Here is a 26,683-nt window from a genome sequence, read left to right as displayed (position 1 = left end):
TTTTTTTCCTCTCCCTTCAAGCTCTCTGTGGTTCTGAGGGTCTGGCACAGGCTTTACTCCAAATCCCTCCATCTGGAACAGCCCCAGTGTGAGCTGGGCGCGAGTCACTGTCTCATTCTGATGCAGCCAAAAGGGGTCTGGGAAGAGGGAAATGGTCCAGCAAAGAGGCAAAGGAAGCTCAAGGTCTGGGACCCGACATCCCTCTGCACATGCTGGATGCTCAGGGTACTCAATGTGGGCCGGAGAAGGCTGGGTGATGTGGGGTGATCCCTTTTACTTTTTCAATCTCCACCCCAAAGTCTTTAAACCCAAAGCAGGTATGGCTGGAGGAGGAAGCTCTTGGTGCAGCCTGTCCTGGAGTAACCTTGCAAACTGCTTTGTGAAACACCAGAGGGTCTTACAGAACCCCTTTCCCCTTGTGCACTGGGGTTTCTGTTGGGCTGACCATGTTTATTAGGAGCACGTATCTGTCTCTGACAAAGGCAAAGTCATTGCTGCCTTGCTGGGCTTGTTAGGAGGGAGCTTAGCCTTGTTCTGACAGCCTGTCCTGGGCTACCCAGGCTCTGCTGCACAACTATTGCCTCCAGCCGCACGACTGGGGAGCACAGGGTTCCCAACTGTCGGCAGCAGTGCAATGCTGAGTCCCTGCTGGCAGGGCTGCCATCAGGATGCAGCCATTGATATTTAACTTGATGATACATTTGGCTTTGGGGCAGGGAGCCCAGAGCTGTGTGAAGTCAGGCAAATGAAATGCAATTTTCTATCCGGATGCTGAACTGCATCTGCCGCCAACCTCACCCACAGACACTTGTATTTATAGCATGGGTATATTAAAGAAAACATACAATAACCCCTCTTTTTGGGTGCCCAGTGAGACCCGGCTGCTGGGGAGGTGTGCATAGGATCCTGTTGAGGTAGGAGATGGGTTCGGCCCCACGAGGAGGGAGCACCACGTGGAGTAGAGCACTGCGGCATAGGAAGATACCTTCCCTGCTGCTTTGGGGCATGACCATTTCGTTTCCTTTCCAGTCATGGAAGCAAAAGGTCTGATGGGAAAGGAGTACCGGACATGCGACTCCTATGTGAAGGTGGGTTCTCCTGGGGCTTTGCTTGGGGGAGCTTCATGGTTTCTTGGGATTTTGGGGGTGGCTTTCCAAGCATGCTCTGGGCTGCCTGTCCCTTCCCTTTCCTCCTCTGTCCTGCTCTGGCCGAGCATCCACAGCACGCAGGGAGGTGGCTGGTCTCTTGCCTGGCACTGGAGGGCTCATGGGTTTTGTTGGCATGGTGTCTGCTTGGACCCAGAAAAGCAGAGGACAGGACCCTGCTAAGGGCTGTGTCAACCATTCATTGCAAGAACATCCCACTGGGTGCCCAAGGACTGGTGGGGATAAGTGTTTGGCCAGCACAGTGTGGCTCCAGGCTCTCCTGGAAGGCACCTTGGCAGGCTGCTCCCACTGTGGTGTGCACAGTGCAGGAAGCATCTCCCCTGCAAGGGGGCTGCAAGTCAGAGACCAGCCAGCAACATTTGTGTACATCAGTCCTCAATTTTTCTGCTTTTTCCTTCCCTCCCCTGCCCCGAGGAATTTTGTAACACAATTTGACATGCATAGTGTAAAGTGATCTAAACCACCCATTAGCGCAGGCTCAGCTGGATCTTTGAGGCTTAGCCATCCATAAAAGTGGCTGTGCTGGTCACCTGCCACTGCAACAGCAGAGCTGGCAGCTGTGTGCCAGTGCTTGCTTTGAGAGTGCTAACATGCTGCTTGTTTTCCTCTGTAAAGATGTCGATCGTGCCAGATGCTGACTGGAAATGCAGGCAAAAGACGAAGACTGTGCCAGACAGCAAAAATCCTGTCTTCCATGAGCACTTTCTTTTGTGAGTATGACAGGGCAGAGGTAGTTCTGACCCATCCATCAGCACTGTGTTCACACTGAGCAGTGGGGGACCCACGTGGCTGCTGTCCCGGGGTACACCCTCAAAGCCAAGACCCCATGTTTGCTTTTGCATTATGATCTATAATAAACATGTCATGCATGAGCAGGTCTACTGCTGAGATGAGGAGTGACAGACATTATTCTGCTGTTTTTTATAGCTGAAATGCCTTGAACTTTTGGGCAGAGCTCTGCGGAGGCTCACAAAGCTGTCAGCACACAGCATAGCAGTGGCACTCCCGCACGGTTGGACTTTCTTGCTGGGCAGGAATTGGGCAAACACACTCCATTTCCTAGACCTTATGCCTGCAGTAGTATGGGCATTGGTATGAATGAGGAAGGTAAAAGGATTTCCTATAGCTACAGCATGTCTCTGCATGGGAAAGGGTCTGTATGGCTTGTGTTTCAGTAGAGCTTGTCATTGCTAGCTAACCAGTCTGTCAGACCTCTGTCCCCATGCAGGATTTAATCTGGCACAGGATGGTTGTTTCAGAGCATGAAATGTGGCTTGTTCCTTGCATTTACCCTTTGTTGTTGGATATGTGTCTTTCTGCAAGATTATTTTTCCCCTTAAACCACCTGAGCGGTGTCCCCAGTGCCTGCCCAGGAGAGGTCACGTCCTTTTGCAATTGTCTGTCAGGGACAAATGAATTAGTGCAACAGTGGCTCGTTTGAGGAGGTTACCGTTTGGGGTGATGCTGCAGTGCTCTGTGCAGAGAATGGAGAAGAAGACCTGGCTCTGAGGAGGGTGAGGGGTCCCCGGCTGCGAGGGCAGCCCTTGCCGAGCAGTCCTGGGGAAGGTCGGTGCTCACGGGCTGTCCCTCTGCTTGTTACAGCCTGGTGCAAGAGGAGCATGAGCAGAAACGTCTCCTGGTCACAGTCTGGAACCGAGAGAGAAATTCCAGGTAAGGGGCTGCCAGCCTGCCATTTTTCTTTCAAAGCCACAGTTTCTTTCAAATGTGGCTGGCATGGCAGAGAACCTGTCATCTGCTCTGGCCACCTCACGTGAGCTTCTCCAGTGCCCCGGGACCCAAGGGCTGGCCCTGACATCAGGGCTGCCCTGCATGAAGGCTGTGGGTTGGTGAAGTGGGGGGAGCTGAGCAGCGGGGCTGGAACCTGCTGGCCGGATGCCCTGGCCGGGGTCATTCTCATAGGCAGCCCGTGCTGATGAGCACCATGCTGTGTGCAGGCTGGCGGAGAAGAAATCCTGCCCTTGCTGCTCTCTTGTTGGCATTGCTGCTGCATGGTAGCAATCAGCTGGACCAGCATTTAAAACTCCTGCAGCTACTCACGCCTGCACTGCTGGCTAAAGCCAAGTGGGGCTGGAGCCTGGCCCTGGACTGGGGACCTTCCCTACCTCTGGGGGCAGTGCAGTGAGGAGGAAAGCCCAGCAGCAAGGGGTCTGGCACCGCACAGGCTGTGCTGCCTGCTCAGGCAAGTGGCATCTGACTCCTTGGCCAAGCTCCTGCCAGCATCAGGTAGGCTGGAGGTGACCAGGATGCTTCAGCCCAGCTTCTCTTTGCCCCTGCTGCAGCTGAGGCGTGTGGTTATGCCATGCTTGCTCAAAGCATGGAGAGGGAGGCATGGTCTTGGGCACTGCCTGGCTCCTGGCATGGGCAGGGATGTTTGTGGGGTCCCTGCAAAGGGGTGCATGTGGGGAGCTTGTCCCTGGGGAGTTTTCAATAAGCGTATGCTGACAGTCTCTGGCTCTCCTGCAGACAGAGCAAACTGATTGGCTGCATGAGCTTTGGTGTGAAGTCCCTCCTGACCCTGGACAAGGTACCTCCATACTGGAGCGCAGCGCGTGGGACTGGGGCCTGACTCTCTCAGGTCGGTGGGTGGATGTAGTGTGCCCTTGGGGCAGGAGCAGGCTTCTCCCACTGTGGGACAAAGATGCTCTGAAGGTGCCCAGGGAGTTCCCTGGTCCCATTCGCAGTATGGATGGCCACTGTGAAACTGATGTTGGTGTGATTGCTGGAGGCAGGGACGTGGAGGCTGTTGGAGGAGGGATCCTAGGACAGGGGATTGTCACTCTCTTCTGCAGGGACACAGAGAGTAGCAGCAATTGGGGGTGCAGAGAGGTGGCCCCAGTGAGTGCTGCCTGCCCTGCTCACAGCAAGGCTGCCTGGGGGACGGGAGATGGGGCCAGCCTCACTTAGCCTGGCATGTGTCGCATCTGACATGTGGTGGCTGAGTGGGTGCGATGGTGGGGACCCACTCCTTCGAGGAGGAGTCTGCCTGATTCCCTGCGCTCAGCAGCCAGGGCTTCACCAGCTGAGGTGGTGGTGGGCAGAGGGCAAATGCAGAGGTCTCGGGCTGTTCCTGCAGGCAGCAGTGCTGCCAGGCTGTCTCTGTGCCAGAATCCATGAACCCACTGCTGCGGATTTGGTCACAGTACTGCTGCCCCAGCCTGGCTGCTGCTTGGTAATACAGCTTTCACTTCAGCTGGGTTTGCCTTCCTAAAGAAGCCTGCAAGGCTACTGCTGCAAATGACTCCTGCTGACCCACTAAAACACGGAAATGTTTCATTCTAGCTGCCAGCGGTTAGGGATTTCATCCCTGGACAGCCCTAGTCATGCCCTCGGTACATCAGAGTATCTCAGCAAGCTGGAAGCGTTTCATGAAAGTGTTAATACATCACGTGAGGTGTGGAAATTTACTTCCCAGCAAGAGGTTAAAAAGGAGCTATTTGTGGCAATGGCCTGAGAAAGAGGGTAAGAGGTAGCTTGAGCATGGTCTTCTCTGAAATTTGGACAAGTGAGATGCAGCTTTTTTATAACAGTGAAGATAATTAGGCAGAGCAGCTCTAAACTGCAGCTCTCCCGGAGGGGCCTCTGCTCTGACCTCCCCAGAGATGTCCCTTCCTTCTCATATTTTGGTAGTGAATTTCACAAAGTGTCATTGTGTGCAGAGAGGATGGAGCGTTCATGTGTATAGCACCCACACACAGCATCCTACTCTTGCAGGGATGGGAGGAGGATGCTGGGGGCATGTGGTCCTCCTGGGACCTCAGTAGGGCCTGAGATGAGCTGGCCCTGTCACCTGGGTGCCGCATGATGCTGCTGTATATCCCCCCCCTTCCTCAGTTGCCTCATTGTGGATTTAAAACATTTAAAACATTTTAAAATGGGCCCCTTTCTCTGGCCTCTGCATGGTTCCTGCAACCCCAGCTGACTCCTGGGCTTGGTCCAGGATGGTTGGTCCCTCCAGCTTCTGCCAGCTGCCCAGGGAGCAATGGGAGCCAGCAGCAGCTTCCTGGAAGAGAGGCGAGGGATTGCCAAGGTCAGCTCTGTCCTCTTGGCTGCCCTGGGCACATGGGTATGGGACAGGGGCAAAGGGAGCCCAACTGTGGAGCACCCAGCACTGCTGAGGGCTGGTTTGGGCATCCTCCTCTGGTGATAAGGCTGGAGCTGTGTTCTCCCTGCAAGACTACTGGCTGCTGCAAACACGATATGGACAGTTTTACTGGAGACTGGCTGTTTTTCTGCACATTGTCTCCCTCTAAAAAACTAGAAGCTTGTTACTTCAGTGATGCTTGGTCCCTCCTTGCAGGTGGGATGGAATTTTAACTTTCTGTATCCTAAGAAAAGGACTCCGGGCTGCGCCTCTGTGTGCAAGCAAGTCTGGGTGGCCTCTGTGTACTGGCCTGGGGCAGCTCCTGCAATGGGACCCCTCTAGGGCTATGGGCAACCAGACTGAGTTAAATGGGGGTGAGTATCTGCTCCTGCATTGATAGCTTCTTTCCTCCCACCCAGGAGATCAGTGGCTGGTACTATCTCCTCGGGGAGGACCTGGGCAGGACCAAGCACCTGAAGGTGGCCACACAGTGGCTGAAGCAGAGCAGAGGTATGTCTCCCCACTGGGATGTCCCAGGGAGTGTTGGCAAGGTTTGGAAGAGGAGTCAACCTCGTGACTGTCCCTGTGCTGGCATGGAGCAGCCCCCAGCCCCATGGCACCCTATGCCCCTGTGAGCACTCCTCAGCCCTGTGATGCTCAGTGAGCACCAGGATCCCTAAAGACCAGTGTGGGGGAGATCCTGGCTGGTTCATCAGGCTCTGCACAGGCACCAAGCTCTCCCCTTCAACCCTTGCTCCTGCTTACCTGTGGCTGTCTGGGGCTCTGTGGGTACCCCAACATTGCAGCTACATCTCTCCCTCTTGCTTGGCCTTTCATCATGCTGATTCCTGCCTCTCGGACTTGGGGCTGAATTCCATGGCTGGACTCTGTTTGGCTTCTGGGGTCTGTGCAGGATGGTGGGGAGCTTTTTCTCCTGCCTTGGTCTTGCTGTGCTGCCAGGTTGTGTGGAGGAGGACAGGCTGGCACAGAGTAGGGGGAGACAGCAGTGCCTGTCCCAGATGTGCAACCACCCCACAGCTGCTGCCATGCAGGGCTGCCCCAGCCTGGAGGAGAAGTGCCAATGACATGTAAAGATCTTATATATAGTGTGTAGATGCCATGTGGAAAGAAAGGGATTGTCAGGAGACATGTACTGTTGGGCTGATATGGCCTTTCCCCTTTTTTTTTTTATTTTTTAGAGTCAATGCTGGGAAGTCAGAGTGCAGTGCAGGAAAGCCAGGATGCTGCGACCATGAAGCAGCTGAAGGTAGGTATGACAGGGCTATGACCCACCAGGGGTGCGAAGACGTGGGGTCAGGAGCTGACTGGCAGCAAAGCCTGCATGGAGGGGTTTCAAACAAGCCAAGGGACAAACTATCAGTGAGGGTGATGCTGAGGTGGGAGCTGTGGCAGTCTCCCTGTTGACACCATGGGTTTTATAGGTAATTAGTTATCCTGATCGAGCACCAATTGGTGGAGGTGGGTGATGGGGATAGTAACCCCACACTTGCTCCCCATTGCCATACAGGGACCTCCTGTTTTTCCAGTATATTGCCACTGAGGCAAACCACCAGCCATTGACTGGGTGGGGACTGGGAGCAATGGGGACAGGGCTGGCCGGCTGCCTGCCACACAGCATCAGTCCCTGGCCAGCTCTGTGTCTCCGTGGATGGGTGCATCTGCTCCCCTCCTCCTTTCAGGACCGTTTGGTCTGGGAAGGGAAAGGCCCATGGTGGAGCCTCGGTGATTTATTGGAAAGGCAAGGATGGGAAATGGGAACACAAACACATGGCTTGCATCGGAAATTGGGCTTAGCCGGCCCCGTGATTTATCTGTGCCGAATTCCGCTTTGCTGCTTCCCTCAGCTGCATTTTCAGTTATTTGTTTTAAAGCATAGGATTGAGCAAGACAAACAAAGCCAGCGCCCCTCTCCTCCCTTCCTCTCCGGCAGTCGCCACTGACTTGAAAGATGGTGGCTGGGAAGGAAGACTGATCCTCCTTCCAGCTCCAGCCTGGCGGTGCAGCAGGCTGGGACAATGCGCTGGGAGCAGCCCCACCATGCTGCTGGGTCCCCTGGGAGCGCTGGGACTCCTCGTGCTGCCTCCCCAGCCTCTCCTGGCCCTGTCACCCCAGCTGCCATGCAAGGGAGCCCCGGGATTTGGGTTCCCTTGAGCCTTTCCTCTCTTTCCATCCCTATGTAGGAGTATGAAAAGTGCTTTCTTCTCCATTGCAACCCCACCTCCAAGGGGTTGTGCTGTGCAATGCTGGCAGTCGAGGCTGCACGGTGGAGATTCAACAAGTCCTACTTTGTGCCCTGCTGCTGGCTGGGTTAAGAGTTTCTCTTTGTCTTTAATTCCAAAATTACACTATGGGTGCAATTCAATTGACCCCTCTGCTTCCCCCTCCATGACTCTGTGAGCACAAAGCATCGGGACATGCATATCCTCTGGGTCTGTGCTTTCAAAAACAAACTCTGCTTTTTCTTTTTTTCTTTTTTTTTTTTTTTTTTAGAAGTCTCTCTTATCCTTTATGAGTGTAACGAGTGCAAGCTGTCTTTTTCATGAAATAAGGCTTGCACAGCCGGTGCCTGTGAAACGCCGCTTAAACATCCTCAAAGTGTTTGTGAGAACATTGCAATAACAAAGTGCTCCGTGCGGCTGAAGAATGCCACGGGAACAAAAGCCACATCAACAGAGCAGGGACTAGGGAATACTAAATAGTTGACAGGAATTTTAATATAAAACTCTCTCTCTTCCTTGTCAGTTAGGGCTTTCAGGAAGCCCTCTGGCTTATCGTAAAGCGGCATACAGCACAGACAGGGGCTGGGGAGGTGAAAGGTGGCTTCCTGCCATTCTTCTCTGGAGCTGGGTTCCCATGGGCGGTCATGCCAGTTTGGCTGTGGTTTGTTCCACACTCGTGTGATACAAGGAGATCAGGTTTACGGCTGCTTCGGGGGACTGGATTTTCATGGGCTAACAGCGAGTTTAGGGTTTTCCAGCCATGAACCGCTTCAATGGACTCTGCAAGGTGTGCTCGGAGCGGAGATACAGACAGGTCTGTATCTCCCATGGAAAAAAATCTGTGTGCCAGCATGTATGTGCACGTTGCTGCAAGTCTTGGTTAAGTTTACGAGTGTTTGTGGGCTTTCTTACCATTTCTGGGCTCTGTGTGTGCTGTTTCTAGGGTGTTGATTTGCTATCATTAGTAAATGATAATATTGTGAATGTAAGGAAAGCATCCTCAGATAGGTGTCTCTAGCTGGTCTCTGCCCGTTGCTGCAGTGTGTAAATTGGAATGGAGGGGGAGCATTTACTGTGTAACTTGAGGGTAGCATGCTGACGATGAAAGCGCTAAGCTGTGAGGTGGTGTCTCAATTTACCACTCATTAGAGGAGAGGCAGGCACAGCAGGCAGCTAAGTCTCTGCCAGGCTGCTGCTATCTCTTTTCAAAATTGTTTTAATGTGAAAATATTTGGGAATAAAGTGTTGCTTGAAGCTTGTTACAGTCAATGGTGACTTGCTTTATGAGAAGTAGATTGCTGTGCTCTGTAAAAGCTGGTGCAAGTTCTCTTGGACCCGCTCAGTGCATGATGGCGGGTGCTGGTTTTGCTTGCGCAGGTCCCAGTCTCCTGCACTTTCGAACATAATTTTCCCCCCATGGTCTGGATTGGGGCTCCCAGCTTATTGTCAGCTTTTCTCTGCACTCCTGTGCTGATCTTTTGTGTCATGCTAAAGCTGTGGTGGGGGACAGTGTATATTGGGAATTGCACAAAGAGCCAGCTTAACTAAAAATGCCCATTTCTCGTCAGGGCTATAGTGGCTGTCTCATGCAGGAATGCTGCTCTGCTTTGTGACAACTGACTGTGATTTGTGTCTTAGACCTCCTCAGTTCCCTATTTTGACAATTTCTTCTGCATTTTTTGACAAAGTTATGGGCGCAGTGAGCCTCTGTGTTGCTGGAGTCTCTCACCATCTTGCCACCCACCTTCCAGCTTATGTCAGATGCTCATATTTCTTAGTTCTGTGCACAGTGGCAAAAATGGATGTTCAGCTCCCTGTAATGGCCCTGGTGGTGGGAGCCAAGGAAAGTGAACCATCAGCAGTGAGAAGCTGCTGTTCAGTGGCACAGGGAAGGTGTATCCCTTGGCAGTGGACAAGAGCCAGCCAGCTCAGGGAGAAGGAGTGGGAGACCTCTTGGCGCAGGGGAAGCTTTGGGATGGAAGTGTTTGTGGAGTCTCCGTGGTGGGAGAGATGCTAGGCTGGCTCCTGAAGTGCAAATGGTAACACTTCTGCAGGACTTGAATCCCCTGTGCTTTATATTTGAAATGTGAGTTGGTTCAAAGGTGCAGAGCCACAAGCAGCCTCCTCCCCTGTTTGAGGATCCAACAAACTCCAGACAGTAAAATACTCAGTGTAGTGGGACTGGACCTACCTTTCGGTCCTGCCAAGGAAAGACAGTTTCTCTTTAGAAGCCTGATTTTATGCTGAGCAATCAAGCAGGGATGAGGTGCAGAGCAATGAATTCTCGCTGTGTTTGCCCTCCCATGGTAAAGGAGCGAGGAACCAGTTCCCCTCCTTGGCAGCTTCTGCTGAATTTCTTGTCTTCTGTTTGTTCTCAAAATAATACAGGTCAGATGTTGGATTTTTTCTTTTCTTTTCCTTGTCAGTAAAACAAGGATCTTGACAAATGTCTTGGGGGATAATCAGGTATTTACAGGAACTGACATGCTGAGCTGCTGCTGGAAGCCAACATCAAAAAATAACTATCATTTTATTAATAAGCTCAGTGCTTCTTGAATCAGGAGGAGAAATGAGCCTAAATCAACACAGCATCCATCCTCTCCAAACTCAGCAAGAGAAAACATACTCACCCCAGCTAATAGGGTGATGCATACAGAGCCCGCTCCAGCACAGATGCCTTGCAGACAGGAGTGTGCTGATCCTTGCAGCTTCCTCTGGAGTAGAGGAGTGCTGCTATTTCTGTATTACCCATTTGGAAATGAAATATTTAAATGACTTGCTTAGAGAAGCCGTGTTAGAAATCAGTGTCAGAGCCAGACTGCCAGCTTTTCCTTTCTAATGGCTTATCAGACCTTTCCTTACACTTGCAAGTGTTGTGAGTGGAGACTTGTGTATGTTCAATAAACACTCGTTTTGTGGCATTCCTCTCTGTTGCTTGATTTTTGCATTGCTTTTTAGCACTCTTTCCAGTCCCCTTTGGTTGCAGAGAGACCCGTTGTCTGTGGGGTTCACGAAGTGACAGTGTTCACCATGACGGTTCCTTTGGGCTCTGTGACTGCTTCTAGAAATGCTGTGTGTCTGCATTTCCAAAGGCTGTGGGGCAGTGTGTGGGTGAAAGGGGGGATGCTCACTGATCACACACAGCGGCTGCTTTCCCACTTAGCAGGGTGACTCCGGTGTCTCTCTTCAGATTACAATCCCTCGAGGAAGTGATGGGTTTGGCTTCACAATCTGCTGTGACTCCCCAGTCCGTGTGCAGGCAGTGGACTCCGGTAAGAGATTAGATATTTTTTACCCCTCTTGATTTGAATGAATGACTGTGCTCCTTTTTTGCTTCCCAGAGCATGTTGTGATTCAGAAGCTCCCATGCCTTGCACGACCCTGGTTACCTCCAAGAAACTTCACTTAATGAGTTCTCTGTTGCCTCTAATGAGGTCAGAGGCCACTGGGTTAGCCTCTGGATGTCACTATTTTGGCAGTGTGTTGCAGAAATTTGCAGAGATTTTGTTCCCTTCCCTCTTCAACCTGAGAGCTGTCTGGCTAGTTGGGAGACCTATGGAAAGCATCCTGGGGAGGGGTGTCAGATAGGGGAGCAGGATCTCGGGAGCCCTCGGTTGCCTGACTAGATCCTCTTGGTGTGGACCTGCAGGATGGACTTGGTGTCTCTGTTGTACCCTGGTGCTCCCCACTGCACACCAGGAAACTCAGGAAGTTCATGCAGTAGCTCTGAGAGAGTGTTTATGACTGTCCCAGGCGCTCTGTGTGTGTGTGTGCACACGTGCATGTTGGAAGGTGAAGCTCCAGGCTCAGCTAGCCCCACTTCATTTTCAGGTGTGGATGTTAGGGGAAACAGACTGGGTTTGGAGGAGTGAGTGGTGCAAGCTGTGAAGCTGTGCTATTTGGGTGTCCACTAGCCCCAGAGCTTCTCCTCTCCCTTATACTCTCAGGTCTCTGTCTAGCAGGTGACAGGCATTTGTTTCTTCTCTCTGTAGGTGGCCCAGCAGAAAAGGCTGGTCTGCAGCAGCTTGACACGGTGCTGCAGCTGAATGAGCAGCCTGTGGAGCACTGGAAATGTGTGGAGCTGGCACATGAAATCCGGTGAGTATTCACCCAAAGCATGAGTGCAGGGCTCTGGGAGAGACGGTTTGAAGGAGACCAGGGCAGGGGAGCAGGAGCTTTGAGTGGCTACAGGAATGGGAAGGCTCTGAGGGGTGCAGGAGACTGGGAAAGGACTCTCTGGAGTGGAAGAAGAAAGTATGCAGGGGCTGGGGAGGGCAGGACAGGGGCAGAGGCATTACAGGGAGGAAGGACTGCAGGGCTCGTGGCTGTCTGAATGATGTGAGGTGCCTCACTCCTTACTGCTACATCTCTGACTTGGCCCATGCCATCTCTTTCAGGAACTGTCCCACTGAGATCATACTGCTGGTCTGGAGACTTGTCCCGCAGGTCAAGTCAGGACATGAAGGCATGATCCGCAGATCATCCTGCAAGTCTGCCTACGACCTCCAGTCACCACCCAACAAGCGGGAAAAGAACAGCACCATGCCCCCACGGCCTGAGCAGCGCCAGAGCTGCCACATACTGTATGATGGGAGTGATGGGCTGGTGCTGAACAGCTGGGAGAGGTACACGGAGATTGGCAAGCGGAGCCAGAACACCATGCCACCCCTTTCCCGCGTCCCCTCCACTGCAGACCAGAACTACATCATCTTGGCACCTTTGAACCCGGGGAGCCAGGTAGGGCTGCTTTCCAGCCCCACACTCAAGTTACTGCATGTGGCTGTTGGCTGTGCTTGCTGGATCCTCTCTTGGCCTGTGCTTCAGCCTTATCAAGCATCTTCTCTAAACGTTTGCTAGAGCACATGCCATTTTTACAAGCCAGACCTGTGTCCCTTGGTAGAGCTTTCACTAATTTCCTAAAACATTTACCACTAGGATTGTAGAGCGGGGGTGAATGACCTGCTGCCTCCTCCCAGTGCTCACTGAAGGGGTAAGGATATGGGAACTGTTTCCACTGCATAGACCCCAGTGCAAGTCATTACTCTCATTTTCTACTGGCAATAGAGCAAAAATGATTTTCACCTCTCTGGAGTGCTTTGGTTTTGCTGGGTTTTGCATGCTAAAATTTGCAGTTGGTTGTTGTAAAGTCTACCTCAAGCCTACTTCAGGTGACTGTGTCCTTTCTGGATTGTGTCTTATAGCTGCTGAGGCCTGTCTATCAAGACAACAACTCTACTGTGGGTAAGTTGCCGATGTGCTGAAAAAACTGCTCAGAACACCTAGCAGAGCTAGACATGGTCCTTCTAGCACTATCGAATCCTTGCCCTTAGCCCTGCAATGTTGCAATGGAGTCCCTCATGTTTTGAGGACAGTGGCAGAAGCCTGGAGCTTTTGGGTAGTATAATCTTCCTACTCTCTGCATGAAACATAAAAGCAAGAACCCTACTTTCAAGCCCAGAGGAGAACACAGCTGCTAGTGTCACTGGATGAGCTTCATGGTGAGAAGGTCTCTGTGGGAGCTGACAGAGCGGCTGAAGGGAGGCTGGTGGCAGGGACTTTCCATCAGGGGCACGATGAAAGCATGAAGTGTGAAAGTGCTAAGCTTTGTTGTTGTTGTGGTGGTTCCCCAGATGTGTCTGTGGGCCTGTCTGTGACGTGTTTCCCTTCTCATGCATGATGGCATGCTAGGGGAGTGCTAATACTGTGGCCCCTGCTTTGAGGTTCATTTTATTACTAAGGGAGTGAGGATGGCTGTGACCTGAATTTGTACAAACAGTAGTGCAGGTTGATGTGCCAGAATTGGGGAATACTCATTTCCAGGGCTGCTACAAGGTCTCTGGCAGTCTCTGGACCAGCTCTTCTCAAAACCCCTTTGAAGCATAAACTCATTTTCTGCAACAGGTATGCTGGAGTATTCCTGGAGAACCAGGTATGGTTGGGCTTGCAGGAAGAGTGGGATGAGGTGTGTGGCAGGGCTGGGGACTGTATGAATCCTGGTCCATGCAGAAACACCTGTTGCCTGCTCTTTGATTTGGGAGCTTTGAGAGGCCACACTTGCACCCTGGTCTATTAGGATGCCCTTAGGATGAGCTCTGTGTTCGTAGCAGAGCTGACCTCCTAGGCATGATCTTGCTGGAGTGTCTTTAACTCAGCAGTCCCTCCCTCGTGCGGGCACAGCTATCAGCACAATTTCCAGCTAGAAAATTTTGTGCTGCCTATAAAGGTGGGTCAGTGTCCATAGAAGGCAAAGTGTGGGGCTGGCAAAGCCATGGTGGGGATGCTGGGGAGCAGGAGGGAGCAGCACGGGTCTGAGGCCCCTGTGCCTTGGATGCTCCCAGCCCTGGAGATCTGCAGCCAGAAGAATTTTCCGCAGATCAGCTGCAGGGATAATACTGTGGATAATTGCAACTCTTTCCTGCTGTTTGTGGATCCTGTGAAAAGATGAGCTGGACCATGGGGACTTGTTCTTATAGTAGGGTGGAATTTGAAAGGCTTGGGCTTCTTCCCATAATAGATTTTAGTGATTGTTTTCAGTTTATTTAATGTTAAGTCTTCAGAGGGAAGAATGTATTAGTTAACCTGAGCAGTGATTAAGCGTGGCAGTGTGAAGCTGGCCACCAGTCACACCAGGAGAGGAGCTGACGCTTCGGGTAGGCTGGATGTGTTTTGTGCCAGCGTGCAGAAAACAGGACTTGTGCAGATGATGAGTTCCTCTGATAAAATAAGGTAATTTAGGGATAAGAGGAAAAGCAGGTCCTGAACAGTCCAGACAGATTGTTCTGTGTTGAGCTCTCTTGTGCTTTGATTTTATCTGGCAGTGCAACCATGAAAAAGGGAAAAGAGAAAATGTCAGGATTATTGCACTTAGAGGTGGAAACAACCTTTTAGGTCACAAGGGCCACCCCCCTGCAAAGGCAGGTTGTTAAAGCAAGCAGTAAACAGCAGGTCTGGATAGCCAACAGAGCACGGTCTGGCTCTGCTGGCGTTTATCTGAATGTAAATGCCCTGTTTCCTAATACTTAATGGAATATGTAATGTTGGGTAGGTTTGTATATTTGCTTTGGACGAGACCTTATCTGCTCTGAGCCATGTTCAGGAGTGTTTTGGCTCATTTCTGCTCAGGAAGGTTATGGGTATCTGTTACAGTGCAAAGGCAGAAGCCACTGTGCAGAAAGCTGCTGCGGTGGGAGCGGAAACCCCCAGGGCTGGGTGGCTGGAGGGAGGGATGCTGGGGGGTCTCTGCTGGGACACCCCTCTCGCAGTGAGTTGCAGGTGGGTTTGCTCATACATGTTCCTGAGACATTGCTGTGGGGGAGAATGGGCTAATGCTCCAGCTTCTCACCTGGATATGTTAAAATCTGAGTGGGGAGGTCTGCTTGCTGGACCCGAGCTGGCTTGGTCGTCAGCCTCAGGAGGGAGAGAGGAAGGAAATACTTTGATTTTTCAGTGGGGCTTCTTTTGAAGAAGGCATGAATTTTTGGTTAGAGAGACATTCAGTTCCTGTTGGAATTGTTGCCTGCGAATTTGAGGACAGAGCACAGGTTGCTGGTGCCCAGCAGGACATGATCTGGGGTTAAGGGCTCTTGGAGAACACAGTCCTGTCCCACCTTCTCTCCCCAGCGTGGTAGGTCCTGCTGCTGCTGTGATGGGAGTTTGTGTATGGCAGGAGAGATGTGCCTTGTGGGCCTGGAGACATCAGGGATGGCCAAAACTGTATGCTGGGATCACCAAAGAATGCCGAGGCCCTTGGGCCTAATGGATTAATGTCATTAATGGGAAATATTTCATAGCTGCTCCCCACTTAGCAGCTGTGCTGTCCCAGCACACCTGACAGCAGAGTAGCCCAGTGGGCAGCAGCTTGGCAGCTCCTTTCTGGTTCTGGTCCTGTGTGTTGGTCTCATCCCGGCTCCATGTGATGGATCTGGGGAGGAGGATGCATAAAGCCATCCTTAGCACTCCTGCCTCCAACAGATCACCCATGAAACCATCTAGCTGCTCACAGCCAGTTGTGCATGCAGCACTGGCTCCCAGCAGTCTGTGATGCTCTCACCTCATTGTGCTGGTGCTGAGAAAATGGTAGTTTCTGTCCAGGCAAAGCCTCCTCAGGGCACCCCACCACCCGTGCCTGCACTCGTGAGACAAAATGCTGGTGGGAGCTTGCTGTGTGTATTCAAAGGCATTCCTCTGGGCTGGGAGGAAAGGGCTTAGAAATCCTATATAACAGCAATGGCCTGGCAATAGGGAAAGGAAGGACTCATCCATGCAGCAGCTAGTGGGGAACAATGATAATTGTTGTTAATTATCAATAATGCTTTTAATCACAGGATTATGAATTACATTAGAGATTCTGGGACTGGTTTGACATACCACCTAATATCTCCTGGCCTCTAGCAATACAGACTGGCAGATGTGGAGTGGCCACAGTAGCTGGTGTTGGCTTGTTGGGAAAAGTCATAGCTCTGCTCAACCAGTTGAGGTGGGAGTCTGCAAAGGGAAGCTTCTGTGTAATCACTCCTTTGAATGAGGATAACGGCTTTCTGCGATGAAGAGGGACAGAGTGAAAAAACAGTCAGGCTGCTTGGACTTTTTCTAGCACTGAAATGTAATGCTGAAAAGCAGTGGATAATATTGTGCCAGCCTCATGCAAAATGAGGTCATCCTTTATAAATACACCCCTATGTCTAAGTAACTTTCACATCCCTGGGAGTGATTTGGAAAGGCATGGATTGATCCCATGTGCATGAATGTGTTTATAATTTCTGTCCCTTTCTCTAACACCTCCAATCTTAGTATCTTCTGAAAACTGTGATTAACCCACTACCCAGCACCGCATGACGTGAAATTCCTGCACTTTGCTAACTCCCATGCCCAGAATCCAGGGCAGGCAGGGCTTGTGTGGATAAAAATGTCCCGAGGTTTAAATTTCTAGTGTTTTGGGTTTTTTTCCCCCTACCCTGCGTTAGTCACAGATGGTTTTCCTCTCCCTGGAAAGGGAAGGTTCATAGTTCAGTGGTGGAGGCAGGTGTTCCCTGATGGTGGGAACGTCCTTGGTGCTCCTATGATTCAAGAATGACCATTTAAAGTCACGTTTGGGATTGTTCTGTATTTCTTATTTCATACTTTCAGTACTGCATAGGAAGGTTTGTATAATAGCACCACATCTCTTCCTCCAAAGTACCGTATTCATAAATTGTGCAGAAGGCAGCGTACACCCCGAGGCAGATATACCGGCCTGCAGCTGAGCTTGCTGTGACTTCCTTGGGTTTTGGTTTGTACATACATAGATGTGTTTGTGCTGCTGGTGTGATCCAGTTAAGTCCTTGGTCCAGCAAGTGAGTAGCTTTTGATTGAGCAGAAATGTCAAGGGACATCTCATTTTGCATTAGGAAAAATGAAGTCCGTGCTGTTATTTCATGAATCCCTGGGAAACTTTGATAGCAGAGTGACGAACGTCCCTGCAGCTCTTGGCTCCAGCTATTCCCCTTAGGCTTTATGTGCCCTCCTCCAGCCTGTGAGAGCAGGAACTAAGCTGGCAGCATGTAGCAGCTCTGTGGGAGCTCTCTTCTGATTCTGTGTTTCTTTCTGCTTCCTCTGTCGGTCCAGGAAATGCATGTAAAGGGAAATCGCACACGGGGTCTGGGAGAAAATCCAGGCTGATGAAGACTGTGCAGACGATGAAGAGCTACGGGAACTACCAGAACTGTACCATAGTGAGGCCACACATCCCGCACTCCAGCTATGGCACATATGTGACACTGGCTCCCAAAGTGCTGGTGTTCCCTGTCTTTGTGCAGGTAAGCACAGCTGGAAGTGAGATGTTATGAATCTAATGCAATCAGTGCCCAGCACAGCAGGTTGTATCAAAGCTTGCTGCTGTAGGTTGGGTCCAGGCTGTCACACGAGGTGGATATATTTCCCAGCAGTATATACCATGAATGCATGGATCCCCTGTCATCCACAGCTCTGTCCTCTGGAGCTGGCTGTACTCAGCACAGTGCTGGGTGCTTTCTCAAAGGGAATTGTGTCCTGCCCAAGCAATTCTCAGTTGGAGTTTTTTCCCTTTCGGCTTTCAAATCTGGTCCTCGGGTGCTTGCTTGAGTCAGGAGAAGGTCTCCCAGCTTCTGGGCTTCAGCAACCAGCTTGGTGTAATTGAAGATCAATGTGGTTTCTTCACGTGGGCTCTTTGTGCTGTTAATTGTGCTGTTAATTATGGTGTACAAACAAAGGTTTTTTAGTTTAGCTGGTGGCCAGCACTAAAATCATGGACAAGGATCCAGAGCAGTAATGGCTTGACAGAGGATGTTCTCACTCCCCAGTTCCTTAAATTATTTTCTTAAAACTTAGCCCTGAATTTGGTGGTAGTAGCTCTAACTACCTCTGTGTCTTCCATCTTGTCCTTCATATGGCCAGGACCCCAGAAAACCTCATCTGAGCCTGTATGTTTAAGTCTGTTACTGATGAATACCTTCATCTATGAGACTGTGGGGAACCATCCGTCCTCCCCTGCTAGCAGCAATGACACTGTCATGTCAGCTCAGACTGGCAATTTCCTTTGGGCTGAAACCCATGATCCGTGTTGTCTATGACTCCGGCCTGAGCCAGTGGACTGCTTGGGGGCAAACACAGGGCTGGGCTGGTACTGGGGGGCAGGCTTATGCTCACCTCATCCTCCTCAGCGGCTCCCAGGTGGCCGTTCGTGTTAGCACCAGTGCATTCACCAGTCCTGGCTGTGTGCACAATTTGCCTTTTGGTAAGAATACAACTGGCACTTTTGCCTCTTTACTCCCAAAACTTGTGTCTTGGATTGAGTTTGGGGTGTTTCTGCCACTTCAGGAACTGTTTTTTATGCTTCGCACTCTCATACTGGAAGGCCCCTTTCCAGGTACCCTCATGTGCCTGCTGGCCATGCTGCTCAGGAGGATCATCCTGGACTGGTTTTGCAGGGCTTGTTCTGCAGTCAGGACAACTGAACCTGTCCTGTTCTTCTCCAGCGTTAAACAGAGAAGGTGGTGACTGGGGAGCTGAGCGTGCAGCGTGGCATGAGAAAGGGAAGCCTTCTTAAAGTTGCTTTACTTTACTGTGAGAGTAATCCATAAGATCATGTAGCAAATACTCTATTCTGAGAGACGTGAGAACCTAATATGCCACCGTTGTGGTTGTGTTTCCTGCTAAAAAGCGCTCATAACCAAGCCCGCACTGTGCAGAACAGTTAACGTACAGAGGCAAGCGGCTGATTGTCTTTTTATAGATGGGTCTGACGTAGGTGTAAAGTGTAAGGCTTTCTTTTTGTCGTGTAGCTGGACTGCAGACTTTCTGTCCTTTTGAGCACAGTGTGGCATGGCTTCTCCCTGAATGAGTTACAGCTTAAAGTGAAGACAAAGTGGGTTTGGTGGGCGGAAAATTTTTCTGGCAAACCACACTTCCAGTGGAAGGTTTGACTGTTTCTTTCTTTTTTTTTTTCCCCTTTCAAATGTAGCCCCTAGATCTTTGCAACCCAGCCCGGACTCTGCTTCTGTCAGAGGAGCTGCTTCTTCATGAGAGCAGAAGCAGGACTATACAGGTAAGACTCTTTCCATGCTGTCTGAGCTTTCTAAACATGCTCTTCTGCAGTCTTATATAGTAGATTGAGAAGTGCAATGTTTTACTGTGCAGTACTGATATTAATATATGATATTTGGAAAAACTTGTAGTCAGTTTATCATGGGATAAACTAAATATCAAAACTCTTCTTTGCTAGAAATCAACTTTTTTTCTTGTCTTCCTTCATGCTCACTAAGAAGAAACTGCACATGGCAAATGCATGCCAGTCACAGCCCAGCAGTTGAGGCCACTGGCAGACTCAGCAAGAGGGAGTTTAAGAATATTTTGTGCCAGGTTAGAGAACTAGACAGAGAACTTGTTACAGGGGTTTTCAGAAATTTAGTTCCTGAAACAGGTTACATGTCCAAATTCCTCTCTTTTTTCTTACTTCAGCTTCTTTTCTGCAATGTTATCAGAGGGCTGTTAAAAATCTGGGGAAACAACTAAGCTTTGGCTACATGCTGAACCTGTGTATGTGACAACTTTCAACATCCAAACTGGCAGAGTTTGGATGTGTTCATTAACATTTGCTGCTGGCTTCACTTGCATGCAACTGTCAAGTCTGCAAAGCCCTGGCATTTGGGAAAGGGGAAGCGGCAGCTGGGAGAACCCACTCATGCATTGCTCACTAGTGCCGGAGGAAACTGCCGTTTCTTTGGGGACATTTTCAGAGAATCTCACCACTGTACAGAATAATTTTGTTTTGAATTTAGTTGGAGTGAAGAACGTGTCATCTTCACAGAGCCATAAAGGAATTTTTACTTGACTAATCTTAGTTTCTGGGTAACACCTTCTGGGTGGCCAACAGCAGAATCCCAGAGATGTGTCATATCGCTGGCCTGTACAAAAGAGTACAAGATTGTGTTAACTGACTTCTCTCTCTTTCTGGTTTTCAATGTGTAATTCATCCCTTGCTTTGACTTGAATCACTATTTCTTTTTTTTGCCAAAGTACATGAAAAATTGCATGATCAGTTAGGAAACTTGGCACTGATTTGTAAATAAAACTCTTCCCCTGTCTGTCCTGCTGTTCTTTGCTGCTCAGGGTCTTCTGGGCACCTGCATGAATGAAAATCAAGTAAACACATGTGCTGCGATGGCTTGGAAATAAGGTGGCCAGCCTGAAGTCAGGATGATGCTTCTGGGTGGTTTGGAGTTGCTTGCTTTCAGGTCAGACTCAGATGTCTGTAGTAGCAGCCAAATGTGGAATAATTATGAATAACTAATGCCATTTGCAGCCTGGGTGGAGCATGTGTGTGTATGGGGGTGTTTGTATTTAGATGATGGAGAGCGTCAGGACAAGCATGTTTGGAGGAGGTGTGCTGCTCTGTCTCCAAATGGCCACGTTAGCCATTTCAGAGACCCAGCTGTGGGCAGGATCAGAAGGAGGCTGTCTCAGGGAAAGGACTCTTCTTACGATGCCCTAAAGATGAGTGTGAGGCTGGAAGAGGATTTCCCAGTTGGAGCTGCTGCCAGGAAAGGGCAGGATGCTGTACGCTGGCCAGGAACGTGAGACAGTGTTTGAGAATGATGGTGCCTTGAGGCGGTGATGTCTGTGTAAGCCTGGCAGAGGGGCAAGGCAAGAGACTGTGACTAAGCATCATGAAAAAATAGAAGCAGTGAATGGGAACAAGCATGTGGCAGCATCTGCTTTGGAAGGCAAGAGTCTTTCCTTTGGTGTGAACCCAGGTGTGGTGCTCAGCCCTGTAGTGCTGGGGGCTGACAGTTGTAGGTAGCAACACTGGGACATTAGGCATGTCCCTGGGGAAGGGCTTTCTCACGTCTGCAGTGTGTCACAGGGTTATGGCAGGCTTTGCGGAGCTTCAAGGAATCAGTGCAGGTCTCTCTGGAAAGCCAGAGACTCCCCTTCTCCAGCGGAGCAAGGGTGTCTGCTTTGGTTCTGGTGGGCTGTGAGATAAAAGAACCTAAACTTCTGAAGCCAGCAAGACCTAAAATGGCATGGACACAATGGAGCTTCCCCTGGTACAGAAGGGCTCTGACTTCTCTTTTTGCTGGACTTGAGCTCACTCCCTCTCCAGCCTTCTCTGCTGTCCGAACAGAGGCTGTCTGGTTTCCGATTGGTTCTTTCTTCCTTGTTGCATGTGGTTTTCCATTTTTCCACTGCTCTTCCCACCTAGTCTCTCTCAAACTGGACCACTGCTCCTGTGGTTTGCAGGACTGTTTTCTGTATGTTATTCTGCTTTGGCTAAGTGGCTCGAAAGAAGAGGGCCCAGGTGCAGGGGCTAGAGATGGAGGTCCTGTTTCTCTCTTCCCCTGCCCCCAGAATCTTTTTCTCTTGGCAGTTTCCATGTCAGGAACTGCATCCTCGTCACTGAGCAAACTCTCTCCCATCTCTTGAAGGAGTCAACCTATCTCCCTGGAGGCTTGCCAGGATCTGTCCTTTCCCTGACCTTACCTCTGCGGCAATCCTTATTCAGGCCTTAATCACATCCTGTCTAGACTTTGTTGCAATTCCTGCTTCTATGGTCTTCTGAAATCCCTCCAGCCCGCGGAGTGCCAGAGGAACCACCATGATGCAGGTGATTGTGCACAAGGTGTCAAACATGGGCTTTGCCCTTGTTGGTCTGTCTCTAATGTACCTGGAGGCAACTTTCCAAAGTCCTGAGGTAGCTTCACAGCATAGGCCATGCTCACCCCCTTCTCAGCTCTCTTTTCTGCCGCCCTGGCAGGGTCTGCAGATCAGGATGGTCCTCCCCGGAACTCTGAAAGCCCCCAGCTCTGCCAGGAGTCTGGAGGACATGGACCGGCATGCCCAGGTTTTATGCTCTTCTCTGCAGAGCAAGAGGCTTTTCTCTGTCATCCCCAGTGTTGCACTGCAAGTTACTGGCACTCCTGGCCTGGGATGGGGTTGCCAGCTCCCTGTCTCAGCGGGTGGCTGAGTCTGGCCAACACAGTGGGTAGACCAAAACCCTAATCCCTGGCACAGATGTTTCAAGATCTTGTTTTCAGCCTTTTTTAGACATTTTCTTTTGGGTGAGAATACCAGAAACCTGCACTTACCTCTTCCCTCCACCACACTAGTCCCACTTACTCTGTCCCTTCTTCTTCACTGCCTTTTAATATCCTTCTCTGCCTCATTTTTTACACCATTTCCCCATCTGCACAGCCACTGCTTATGCTGGTGTTTGAGAGTGGGTGCATGACCCCTTGAGGTCTTCAGTGCCTGCTCTCCCCTGATGTTCATGGTAGAATAATATTTGATTCAGATAAGCGAAGGTGAGGTTCAAGGTTTGACAGCTAAAGCCTTCACTATGGATCTTCTTTTGGCAAGTGTGGTGGTGTATCTTCATCAAAGTCTAGCTGAGCATATAAACTCCTTCCTGAGTGTATAAATTCCTTGCCAATAATCTTGGCAGAAAAAAATGTGCGAGGCGGTAAAAGAGGGTAAATGCACTGTGGGCTAAAAGACTGCCGAGACGTCTCGGAGAACATGCATTTAATATGGATACATGCAGAAGTAAAAATCCAGGAGCAAAGGAGCAGGTCATGCTTAGAGAGCTAGGGCTGTAGCATGGAAAGCAATGTCTCAAAGGCTTTAGTGTATTGCTGAAGGATGGTAAAGTTTCCCCTCACCTGGGACGTTCATGCTCATCTCCAAAGTGCTGTGACCATGTATGTGCACCTACCCCACCTGAAAAGCCTAGACTGCTTCTCTTTTTAGACTGGCACTCAGCTGACTGACGTGGAATGTACAAAGCTGTCGTAACTGGATTACTTTTAATCACGTTCTCCTATTGCTGTGGTCTCTGTGAAAACTAAGTGAGTAACTGCCAGGGCAAAGCTGTAGCCAAGAAAGCTACGACTTTGAAGCATATGATCAGGGGAGCACTGAACAGAAGTGATATCACCCTGTATGTGGGGAGCTGTGTTATTCTTGGTCTGATGAGTCCAACAGTGATGTCTGCTTCATAGAGGATGCTCAGAATTTGGATGGTCTCACAAGAGGGCTACAAGGATAAATCAAGATCTGAAAAAATTGAGGAAGATTAAGAAAGCTTCATCCATTTAGCTCAACTGAATGAATGAGGGCATATGAACTCTGCAGATACAACCCGCATACTGGTATCACTGGAGTTTCTCTTTGGGGTTGCAACCCAAATCTTCTGGAGAAGAATCCTGTACTGGTAAACAGAAAACGTGTGTGGCTCAGTCCTAGAGGTGGATACCTGTCTTAAGAGCTCCCCACCATGAATTATAGGATTTCTCTAGCCAGCTGCAGGCAGCATTCTCTGGCCAGCAATGCAGGTGATCGTCACCATGTTCTCCTTTGGCATCTGAAAGCTTTATCATAAAAGACCTGCCTCTGCTTCCTCAGCTCCCTCTGTTTTGCTGGGCACAGCTACGAGACTATTGCTAGAGAGAGAGAGGACGATGTCTCAGGAAGCATCAACTGGCTCAGGCTTTTCCTGCCGAGCACTGGGACAAGCAGGCAGGGTTTGCACTGATCCATTTTGCCAGTGTCTCTGCTGATGTACTGCTGCAGTTGCAGCGTGCAAACTCCTCCCTGCTGTAACCCAAGTGGTTGTGGCTCTCTGTGCATAGATGAGCAGAAGAGGAAGGGATTAGGAAGATAGTTAAGTATTCTTAAACTGGAATGTGAAGGTATGTCGGCTGCAAGGCTTAATTTCTGGGCACCTTTTCATATTGTTTTTGTTACCATATTTTGCTTTACAAGGTGTGGTTATTGCTTCCTCCTTCCTGCAGTGGGGCTCTGTAGCAGTCCCAACATTGATCTCCTGTTCTCACCTTGGGGAAGCACACTAGCCCACTACTTTCCACTTTCCCTCCTGGCTTTCATTTTCTCCTGTTTTCTTCTAGGAAACATTTTAAATGTGACCCTTCCTTCTGTAAAAATGCTTTGACAGTTATATTCTGTAGTTAGTCAGATCTATCAGCAGAAGAGGCTTTGCTGTTTGCTGTGGTGCAGAGCACACCCAGATGAACAGTGTCCGAGACATCAGTGTCAGCCTCTATGAACACTTTTTTTTCCCCCTGTAAAGTCTATTCGCATCCCCCAAAAGATCTCTGTGACAACTGCCATGTGGCCTTGATCATGCTAGTAATAACACAGGTGTACCTATCTCTGTCTTCAGAGGAGTCCTTTCATCATGTCAGTTGTTTTATTTCTGATTTTGGCGTAGAAAATTAGTTCTGGGACATACACAAAGATACTCTGACTCTCCATGGGGCAACTCTGGATTCTGTGTCTTGCCTGGATGAATTCAGGCACTGTGTTTCTTTTTTGTTTGCTTTTTTGCTTTTATGAGCCCTGTGATTTTTCATGGTAGCTACCAGATCTGTTTGCAAAGGCCTGTTACAGACATGTTAGAGCTCATCAGCGGTGTGATGGCAATCCTAGGCAGAGCTCCAGATTACTCACTCCAGCCCTCCTCTCTTATATCTGCTGGCTGCTGCCTTAGGGTCATCCATAGAATCATAGAATCATTTAGGTTGGAAAAGACCTTCAAGATCCTCGAGTCCAACCATCATCCATGCCCACTAAACAATGTCCTGAAGTACCCTGTCTACTCACTTTTTGAATACCTCCAGGGATGGTGACTCAACCACTTCCCTGGGCAGCCTATTCCAATGTCTGACAACCCTCTCAGTAAAGAAATTTTTCCTAATATCTAACCTAAATCTCCCTTGCCGCAACTTGAGGCCATTTCGTCTTGTCCTATCTCCAGCCACCCGACAGAAGAGACCAGCACCCACCTCACTACAACCCCCCTTCAGGTAGTTGTAGAGAGCGATAAGGTCTCCCCTCAGCCTCCTCTTCTCCAGACTAAACAGCCCCAGCTCCCTCAGCTGCTCCTCATAAGACTTGTGCTCCAGGCCCCTCACCAACTTGGTTGCCCTTCTTGGAATATTGTTTGAGTTTCCCATGCTCAGCTCTGCAGGTGGGGTAAGTGCTCTGCCCCACAGGGCTGGTCCCGCTCCCACCTGTGCGAGCAGGGTTCACTGGACCTTGCAGCACTGGGGTGCTCTTGGCAGGCTCTGGCTGTGTGGGTGTAAGGGACACCCTCATGTTCTTCCCACAGCAGCTTGGAGGAGCAGAGGGATGTCTGTAAACCATTTTGTGTGGAGCTGCTCTAAAATCAAGTGTCTTCCTAGAAGCAGCATCTAATAGAGATGCTCTTGCGTAACCCATGCTGGCTGCGCTTTTATCTTCTCTACATCCTGAATTCAGTCAGTCCCATCCTCCCATAAAAGCATAATGTTACCTGTAAATGCTTTTTGTGTATTTCTGTTTCCATGATTCTCTATTTAAATCTGCTTGGTTTTGAAGTGATATTTTTTTTCCTGCTGATCCTTCTAATCTTTTTTTCTACCCTTTAAACTTCTGTGTGTATTAGGTCTTCAATTTCTTTCCTCGATTTCCGGCATGACCACTTGTGGATTATGCTTTTATCTCCTTCACTTTGCTGAGTTGCTGTTCTCAAAATCCTTGAACATCTCTTCTTTGAGGCTGAGGGACCTGGGATGGCACCGGACATGTCCTGGAAAAGTTATCTTTTAGAACAAGATGGGCACGGGAGAAAGTTTATAGTGCAGTTTGTACTATGTTATTCCTTGTATTAATAATAAGGTCAGAAGTAATGAAGACTGTGAACGTGGGCACTAGGCCAACAGTGTGTTGAGAGCAGGGGAAGGGATTTTCCAAATGATACAGAGAAAAACAGACACTCCCTGGTTTCATTGTCGATTAAAGCTACATTAGTAGCTTTGTGCTTATTAAGAATCCCACAAAAATAAATTTGCACAGCAAGGAGAAATCTTGTGGCAAGGGCTTGATTTTGGTTTCAAAGCCAGATGCTGCTGCCCTGATGTGAGACTCACCACCATGTGATAAACTGTTACCCAGCTTGTCCTCCTCCTGATGTGCGTCCATCAGCCACTGGGCATGGAGACAAACTGTACTGGCAGTGTGTCCCCCTGTAAACAGTGACTCAGTCCCTGTCCAGAGCAAAGTCACCTTTCAAAGGGTGACTTGGTGGTGGCAGTGATGCCAGCTCCCAGTAAGCCCCTGGGATGCTGGGTTGTTTACTGCTCTTGTGAAAGAGTTGCTAAAAGGCCACAAAACCTTCATTGCTGTTGCTCAGTGTTGCAAAGCAGCTTTCCTTTTGCTGTGGGAGGTTTTTGGGAGCATCCCAAGGAGCGGTTAAAAGCAGCCATGTGCTCACATGCTGCATCCTGCGCTGAGAGCAGTGTGTGGTTTGGCAGTATGCAGAAGGTCCAGCATCAGTATGCCCACTGGCATATTGCAGCTGCTTCCTGGCATCTTCTAAGTTTTGCTGCATGCCCCCAACTTCTGCTGGAGAGCAGGACAGGCTCAAACCTTGGCTACTGGCATAGTGATTGCACCAAGCTACTCACTCCCAGTAGACTTCTGGGTCAAGGATCTCCAGTAAAGTGAAGCTCATTCTTCTTATTTTAAAGATCACACTAATCTGTACTGATTGAACTAGGGACCTCAGGCAAGAGCCAGAAGCAGAACAAAATCTACCTTCTGGGTTGTGAGCACCCACTGCTCTGGAGTAGCTCACAGCTTCTAGGACACTTGAGTCACTGCTC

The 26,683-nt window shown here is 49.9% G+C and overlaps 1 protein-coding gene across 9 annotated transcripts in view; it reads left to right on the top strand.

The window, feature by feature from the left end:
- Window positions 1-26,683, top strand: part of RGS3 (regulator of G protein signaling 3) — a 91,345-nt gene that overhangs the window by 17,612 nt on the left and 47,050 nt on the right. Inside the window, exons 1-13 of one of the 9 annotated variants that reach the window (XM_030000729.2) lie at window positions 895-914; window positions 1,030-1,088; window positions 1,782-1,876; window positions 2,769-2,837; window positions 3,651-3,711; window positions 5,688-5,778; window positions 6,468-6,535; window positions 10,675-10,780; window positions 11,501-11,606; window positions 11,906-12,245; window positions 12,710-12,749; window positions 17,112-17,302; window positions 18,985-19,068. In XM_030000729.2, the coding sequence (XP_029856589.1) occupies window positions 1,032-1,088; window positions 1,782-1,876; window positions 2,769-2,837; window positions 3,651-3,711; window positions 5,688-5,778; window positions 6,468-6,535; window positions 10,675-10,780; window positions 11,501-11,606; window positions 11,906-12,245; window positions 12,710-12,749; window positions 17,112-17,302; window positions 18,985-19,068 (1,308 nt within the window). In that variant the 5' untranslated portion in view covers window positions 895-914; window positions 1,030-1,031. Of the gene's footprint in view, window positions 1-894; window positions 915-1,029; window positions 1,089-1,781; window positions 1,877-2,129; window positions 2,274-2,768; window positions 2,838-3,650; window positions 3,712-5,687; window positions 5,779-6,467; window positions 6,536-8,188; window positions 8,323-10,671; window positions 10,781-11,500; window positions 11,607-11,905; window positions 12,246-12,709; window positions 12,750-17,111; window positions 17,303-18,984; window positions 19,069-26,683 lie in introns of those variants that run through there. The other 8 variants (XM_030000726.2, XM_030000727.2, XM_030000731.2 and 5 more) reach the window with 8 other exon arrangements.

Source organism: Aquila chrysaetos, chromosome 24, assembly GCF_900496995.4.
Source record: "Aquila chrysaetos chrysaetos chromosome 24, bAquChr1.4, whole genome shotgun sequence".
Classification (NCBI taxonomy): Eukaryota; Metazoa; Chordata; class Aves; order Accipitriformes; family Accipitridae; genus Aquila; species Aquila chrysaetos.
Note: the sequence above shows the minus strand (reverse complement) of the source record. Positions and strands in the feature narration are given on the sequence as shown.